At 40.8% G+C, this 7863-nt stretch overlaps 1 protein-coding gene across 1 annotated transcript; it reads left to right on the forward strand.

The window, feature by feature from the left end:
• Positions 1-862: 862 nt before the first annotated feature.
• LOC128625758 (E3 ubiquitin-protein ligase TRIM22-like) lies at positions 863-7741 on the forward strand (the record flags this gene model as incomplete). The annotated part of the gene is made up of 3 exons (XM_053662621.1): positions 863-1135; positions 6572-7063; positions 7646-7741. Coding segments are annotated over exons 2-3 (507 nt in total), but the record flags the coding sequence as incomplete, so codon positions are not given.
• Between the last annotated feature and the right edge of the window lie 122 nt (positions 7742-7863).

The raw sequence follows: 7863 nt of genomic DNA on the forward strand, positions 1-7863 counted from the left end.
GATGATTTGGTCATCCTGCATCTCATATGAGTTAGTGTATGAAGATGGCTGAGCTCTGCAGTGTTGTCAGTCAGGGACCCTTGTCTGGAGCTTCCCCATCTTGCATCTGCACCATCTGAAACATGTTCTCATAAGAACAAGATCAATAAAAGGTCAGGAAAGTGTGTATAGCAAATAAAAATATTTCAGTTATGCATTTTTTATAAAGTATACTTATTTTATTTTTATTCTATTATTATAGTACTATGTCATGCATTAGTTGTATCTCCTTTTTAATTTATTTTAAAAATTTATTTCAGTTGTGCTTTTGACTAATAGTGGAAAAGGGATCAGGCCTTCTACAGGAAGTGGGGAGAGTACACGATTATGGAGGTATCAGTGTTACCCAGAGAAAGGCTACACTCAAACAGCACCATCTGCTTACCTCCTGGTTGCTGGTAACTTGTCACTGACACAGTTGTGCCAATATTATGTCGGGCCTGCCTCAGTCAGGAACAAAAGGTGCTGATTAACTGGTGGACTTCTAAGATACAATGTTGTGGACATTTTTTCTCAGTAGACTCACAGTGAAGAACCTTATCTAAATTTTATTTTTACCACTCACAAAGACAGCTGCCACCACCGAGCTCAAATTAACAGACTTCTTTCCCTGATTATCTTCCCCATCACACTCTGCATTACAAAGGGCAGGGACCCAGACTTTCTGCATGGTGATTTAATCCCTAGTAAATTGTTCAGGACCTGAATACAGAGAAGCTTAACTGATAGTTATAGAATTGAACTGAAATTCTGAGAATTCAGTCAAGCTGAAGACTATATCATTGGAAATCATGTTCTCCCTATTCAAATATTCTTGCAGAAGGGAGAAAACCAGTGATTCAGAGCTGTGCTGGGGTAGGTCCTAGAACTTACTGAGGCATTAACTTCCCCAAGCGTCCCACTAGGTGGCATTGTTGTTAAGTTTCTCTTCTGCTTCCTTTGTTTATTTCCACTCCTAAGCATTTAAGTTTCACTTTTCACCCTTTTCCTGTGGGGAGCTGCTCTGTGGAGGGCTGGTCTCTGGCTTGGTGAGTAAATGTTGAGCAGACCTACAGCTGATCTCCACTGGTTCAGGACTGCTGTACTTCTCCTGAAGGTAAGTGGGGCAGTTTCTGAGGGCAAAGGACAGGAGGCTTTGGGGGCACAGATTGAATGTGTTTGATGACTTAAATTGTGGTTCTGAAGCTGCTCTGCTTGTGGCTGTCTCTGCTGAGATGGCAGGAAAGGGGAACATTGAATCTGGGGAAAGAGTGACCTTCAAAGAAGGGAGGTTTAAAAGAGCAGAGTCTTAAATGTTTCTTGGAGGTACCATTATTTCTCCAGGCTGACTTACCCTTATTTTCCTCTTACTCTGTAGCTTTGACATTCTACCTTGCCAAAGTGAGCCAGATTACTCCTACCCTTTGTTTTTTCCCAGGCAGATAACCCCTTCCTACCTTTCTCCACTGAAGCCTGTGAGGCGGGGCCCTGGTATCCATCTTCATATAGGCCAGGCTTCTGTGAGGGCCCGGAGATGTAACATCTTTTACCCCGGTGCACATAGGGGGAAGGATTTTAGGGGCCCTGCCATGAATGAGACCCTGCCGAAGCTGATCCTTTAACTTTTTTGTTAAATTATTGTCATTTTTTACTAAAATTTATCATTAAATATGCAATGAGTTCCAAGACAATTCATTCTAGCTATTAGTAGCAGCAGTTGTTAAACTGTTGTTTAAACCTAATGTTAAATAGAAATGGAATTAAAATCACCATTTCACCAGGCACAGGAAACAGCTCACTTCTGGCCAGATTTCTTTATGTCACCTGTGTCCTGGGGGGGTTCTTCCCCATGGCCTTTGCTTTCAGCAACTAAAGTTTCTTCTGCTCCCCTTTTGTTTCTGTTTGAATGCCTTCTTTTCCTAGTCTATCTTCTTGGCCTGCATCTAGGGCTGCTTCAGGCACTTTTTCTTCCCATCTTTAGACCAGACATGGCACCTGAGGCCTCTGCCCTAGACCGTGATACTTTTACTGTTGTCTTGGTAACTTGTGGGAATCTGTGCACATCCTTCCTGATAAATGGTCAGCCCTTTGGCCTCCACACTCAGGTTGCTGCGCGTCTCTGTGGCTCCCACCTGGTCCCTTGTCTTTTTCAGGGTCTAGTAAGTTATGGAACTCGGGGTTCTTCTCTCCTGAGTCCCACTGCTTACTCTTACCTCAGTTTACCCCATGACGCTCTGGTGGCCGCTTCTACTTCAGAACACATTCTGTATCATCTTAGACATACCCTTCCACTGTTTATTACTTTAACCTGGTTCTTAACATTTTCCTAGCATGTAGCTGAAAGAAGGAGTTGGTAATTTTTCAGAAAGAACTCCATCTTAATTTCGCCTTTGAGACACTTGTACCTTGATATCTGTGTTACCTGTATTTTGATAGTGTGTAGTTTCCTTTCCTCTCTCTTCTCAGAAACATGCGTCTTTATCTAACATGGACAAGGTTTATATCTGGGATATTAATTGAATTCTCATGTGTTATTGCAGGTCACCCCAATGGGGGAAAGTGATTATACATTTTGAAATTTGTATTAAAATCTAAAGCAGAAATGCATACAACCCTGGTAAAAAAAACTGTGTTAACTTCTATTGAACGTACAACATATGGACTTAAAGAAACTATATTTTGGGACAGAGTTAGGAGGTATAAAACAAGGAAAAATGATTATGTTATAAGTGTAAAACAAAGATACAACAATATTAAAGTAAATGGGCTATAACAGGACAAGGCTTGTATTATGCCCTGATAAAGGGCTTTGCCATTTTAAACAAACTTCGGGTTAGTTCTCAGTGTGAGAAGGTGATTTTGGTTGGAATCTTCAAGGAAATGATGTTTTTTTATACTGATTGATTAAGAAACAGAAAGGCAGCCAGTGTGGGTAGGAGGGAAGGTGGGATGAGAGGGTGAGGCAGCAGAAGGGGATGTGGAATTGGATCCAACTAGACCATGATGAGATCAACTCACTGATGCTGTGCATCTGAACAAAGGAGTGACACCGTTAATAGGTACTTTAAAAAATCACTTTGGCTGGTGGTGATCTGTGACGACAGAAGACTGTGTGAGACCAGGGACAGTATCAGGAAGACTAGTGGGAAACCGTTCCTGAAATCCAGGTAAAAGACAGAGTTGGATGGGACCTAAGTTGAAGAGAGTACTGCAGGGCTTTGTGATGAACTGACTGTGAGAGAAAGTGATGAGACTAGGGGTCACTTTCTGAAGATGGCCTCTGTTACCAAATGACTTCTTTGAAATAAAATGACCTGAGAGGTAGAACATTTCAGGGAGGTTCATTAAGTGGTTCAAATTAAACCCCTCATAGGAAGGGTTTGAACTTGAAGTATGTGGGGAGAAGAAAAAACAATGAATACAAAAGAATGGGGAGGAGCTGCAATGGTCCTGAGGTTTCAGGTCTCTGGGTGCCAACGACAGGCTCCCCTTCCCACAGGCAGTCTGTGAATCAGGGTGAAGGAGAGGTTTCAAGGATATTGGCTAAACCCCTCATAGGACTTTTTCACATTGTGGGAATGCTTTCATTTTTCTTGTCTGAAGTGCACAGATACAGAAAGCCCCTGTGCAGAGTGTTAGGATATAGTGAGATAAGAAAACCAACACCCTAGTTGGCCCTTACCTTACTCGGTAAACCTACACATTGGACCATCTCCAAAAGCAAGAATACATTTTGTCTCTGTCTGTCTGCCTTAAGCAGAACGGTTTCAATGGTATAATGCTTCTTCAATGATACATTAAATGAATATAAGAAAAATAAACGTGCATTAGTTTTCCAGGGCTGCAATACAAAACGTACTACAAATTAGGAGGCTTAACCGAAATTTCCTCTCACAGCTAGAAATTTCCTCTGGAGGCTAGAAATAAAACATCAGTGATGCTGGCAAGGCTGGTTCCTCTCAGAGCTGTGAGGGAAGCAGCAGTTCCAGGCCTCTCTGCTGGCTGCACTCCTGAGAGTTGGCTTGCACTCACTGGCATTCCTTCTTGTCTAGCGAATCACCCTGATCTCTGCTTTTGTCTTCACAGGGCATTCTCTACGCACGTGTGTTTATCTGTACACAGATTTCCCCTGTTTATAAGGACACAGTCATGTTGGATTAACATATATCCTAATGATGTCATTTTAACATGATCCCCTGCAAAGACACAATTTCCAAACAAAGTTACACTCACTCCAACATTCTGGGGGCTAGAATTCAATATCTTTTCAAAGGACACAATTCAACTCATAATAGCACTTAATGTGCTTGGAACAGGACACAGTTTATTTCTCCAGGACATGGCATCCTTACATATTGAGTCTTCCCTCCCCTGACTGACAGATGCCTCGTTGGAATTTATGTCCCTCAGGTCTCTGTTGTATGTGTGATTCTGAGTATGTAAAGACACCTCTCCCTCCCTAAAAACGCACACATTTATGTGCCTATTGACACATTGCCTTATGTCCTGGCTATGGCATAGGCCCCAAATCTACAAATACAAAACTCCCCAGAACTACCCAGATGGTTTTGTTCTCTCTGTTTCTATACCTCGATAGCACTGGGTATCAATCTAGTTGATACCCAATGCAGCCTCTATCTCTATTTGATCTGTGCAGTAGTGGAGAGAACACTGAATGGCAAGTTTCCCAACATCTCTATTTTAAAAGAATGACCCTGAACTCTGTAAGTTATTTATTATAGATACACATCTAATGACTATTCTTTTTTATATTTAAATTTATTTTATTATTTTATTTTAATTGAAATTTTAATTATAGTCACCATTCAGTATAATTCTGTATTCGTTTCAGACTTACAGCATAGTACTTAGACAATCATGTAGTTTACAGAGTGATTGCTTCCCCACTGATATTTCAAGTACCCACCTAGCACCATACATAGTTATTACCATATTCTGGACTATATTCCTTATGCCTTACTTTTATATTCCCCTATTGATTTTGTGACTATTTTGTGTAATCCTTAATCCAAGAAGGGAGTATTCATTTTTCAAAAATTTCATATAATAAATAAATAGGTCAAGGTAATTTCTAAATTACAACTGGTTATAAAACTGTTACTAATAAAATGACCTCTTTATTGTGGTCTTTGCTGTTTCTGTAGGTTTCTCTGGGGAATGAGTTTGAGGGCATGGGGATGCTCTGTGGGAGGCAGGTGTGTTGTTAGCAAGGAAACAATTGTCAGGTATTGGAGAACTGCTGATTGTGGTATAAAAGTGAAGAGCTGATTAAAAAGTTCTAATCTTCCATGGAGAGATGGGGAGCTTCTAGTTTTCTATATTCATCAAACATTGTGTTCCCGTGTGATCCACTCTTCTAGGTATGGAGGACACATCAGTGGACAGAATGGTGCCCAATCTGTGCATGAATTCATTTTTAAGAAGAAAAAGTAAACAGTTAAAGAAAGATATTATATATTCTAAAGTAAAATAAGAAAAATGTAGCAAATGTATGGCTGGTGATAGTATTAACAGTTTTGCTGTAGATATCCTGGAGCAGGCCCTTCTGATAAGAGACCATGTAGGACAGAGACTGAATAAAATGTAAGAAGAAGGCATGTGGACATCAGGGAGAAGATCATGCCATGCAGAGACAATAAGTGCAAAATCTCAGAGACAGCAGTGGGTTTTTTTATTTTAGTATTATATAGGTTTTTTGTATGGGAGAGAATGGCAGGAGAGATGAATCTCAATGACATATGCCAAGTAGAAGAATTCCGACTCACAAGACCATATGGTTCCAGTGTTATGAATTTTCCAGTAAAAGTAAATTTGTTAAATTACAAGGGAGATTAATGGTAGCCCGAGAAGGGGTCAGAATAGGGGTGACTGCTAATGGCATTAGCTTTGTTTAAAAAAAATAAATATGTTCTAAAATAAAATTTGGTGATACCAGATTTAGCATTCCATTAATTTTACTAGAAATTATACCATTCCATTAATAGTTATACTATTCCATTATAGTTATACCATTCTATAAATTTACTAGAAATTATTACTCTGTAAAAAACCATGGGATGTAAATATAACTTCATTGAATTGTTAAAATAAAATAAGTCATGCAAGTGATAGGTAAGATCATTCCATGCAGAGAAGAGCAAGTATAAAAACCCAACAGGCTGCAGTCAGGTTGGTGTATTTAACATGTTGGATGTGTTTGGGGGAGGGGGAAACTAGAGAAGACTCATGATGGGGAGGCACAAAGCTCTTGGTAGGAAGGACTTCAAATTGTCCCTCTATTCCACAGAAACAGAGAAAATAGCAATCCATCATTGCATCAAACAGATGAAATTTGTCATGTGACATGAACCAAGAGTAAAATGTTTGAAAGTATTACAAAACTCCCTTTCCATTCTGTCACTGACCTACCCTTCTTCTCTCTCTCTTTTCCTTTCCTAACTGATTATTAATGTTTTGTCCTGTTGTAAATCTCTGCACATCAGTGTTCTTTCTCTTCCTGCCATTCTTACCCTGCCCCCTTTGGTATTACCAGACCCACAGCTTGTGAGCAAGGGGTTTGTAAGCAAGAAGAGCCTCTGGAGTCAGGACAGGAAGAAGCCAGGAGAGATTGGCCATGAATTTTTCATCAGAAAAGAGCATAAATGCGGTGACCTGTCCCATCTGCCAGAAGGTCCTAACAGAACCCATGAGCTTGGACTGTGGCCACAGCTTCTGCCAAGACTGTATCACTGCAGAGAGTCAATCAGGGGACCCTTTAGGATTGGAATGCTTCTGTCCTGTTTGCCAGAGCACATACCAGCCTTGGAACCTCCGGTTTAATTGGGAGCTGGCAGAGAGAGTGAAGAAATTCAGGGAGGTCGACAAGAGTTCACAGCAGCTGAGGAGGAGAGATCTCTGTGAGCACCATGGGGAAAATTATGATATCTTCTGTAAGGACGATGGCAAGGCTATTTGCAGGCTTTGTGTTCAGGAGCACCAAGGTCACCAAATGTCCCCCATCATGGAGGTGGTCAAGGAATGTCAGGTAAGCCCCAGCGTGGGGAAATACTGAATGGTACCTGAAGAGAAATCTTTACTTTTTAATAGTATTCATTCCATTTGTCACCATTGAAGTGAGCCCTGCATTCTTGTTTCATACCCTTGGCTCAGCTTCCGAGGCTTGAAGAACATTTCTGTGCACTTTCATTTTTTTCCAGAATGAATGTAGACTACACGATCATAGCAAAGAGAAGTTGTATGACTGAGAGTTGCTTCCTAAGATAAATTCTGATTGCCCCTGTGAGCAGGCAGGATTTTTAGGAATATTTGCTTAGAGGAGAGAAAAGTGTTCATGAGAGGAAAGGACTTTACTTGCAGCAGGATCAGGTCTTCCTCCAGGAAAAGAGATACAAGATACTCTTGATAGAGGGGTGGTAACTCGAATCACTCAGGGAGAAAGAGTACATTCGCCTCCTCAGATTTCTGTCTACATTCTCAGTTCCAAATTGCCAGTTTCATTTCTAAAACTTTAGTGTTTTCTGAAATGTTCCTCATTTCTTCTCCATTTATCCTTAATCCAGGTTCTGGAAAACCTTGTAGCTTGACTTTGGTGATTTTATTCTCACAGGAGAAGCTCCAGGAAGCTCTGAAGAAGCTGTCACAGGAGCAGCAGGAAGCTGAGCAATTGGAAGCTGACATCAATGAAGAGAGAGCTACCTGGAAGGTAGGAAGACATTATTCCTGAGGGAGTTCTGAAACAGGAAAGTGGTCAGCATTATGGTCCAATTACAAGGAGGCCCCTTCCTCCTTGGTACCACAAAATTAATGAGTCCAGAAGATATCTGG

Source organism: Artibeus jamaicensis, unplaced genomic scaffold, assembly GCF_021234435.1.
Source record: "Artibeus jamaicensis isolate MK-2021 breed Jamaican fruit bat unplaced genomic scaffold, CSHL_Jam_final contig_2620, whole genome shotgun sequence".
Lineage (NCBI taxonomy): Eukaryota > Metazoa > Chordata > Mammalia > Chiroptera > Phyllostomidae > Artibeus > Artibeus jamaicensis.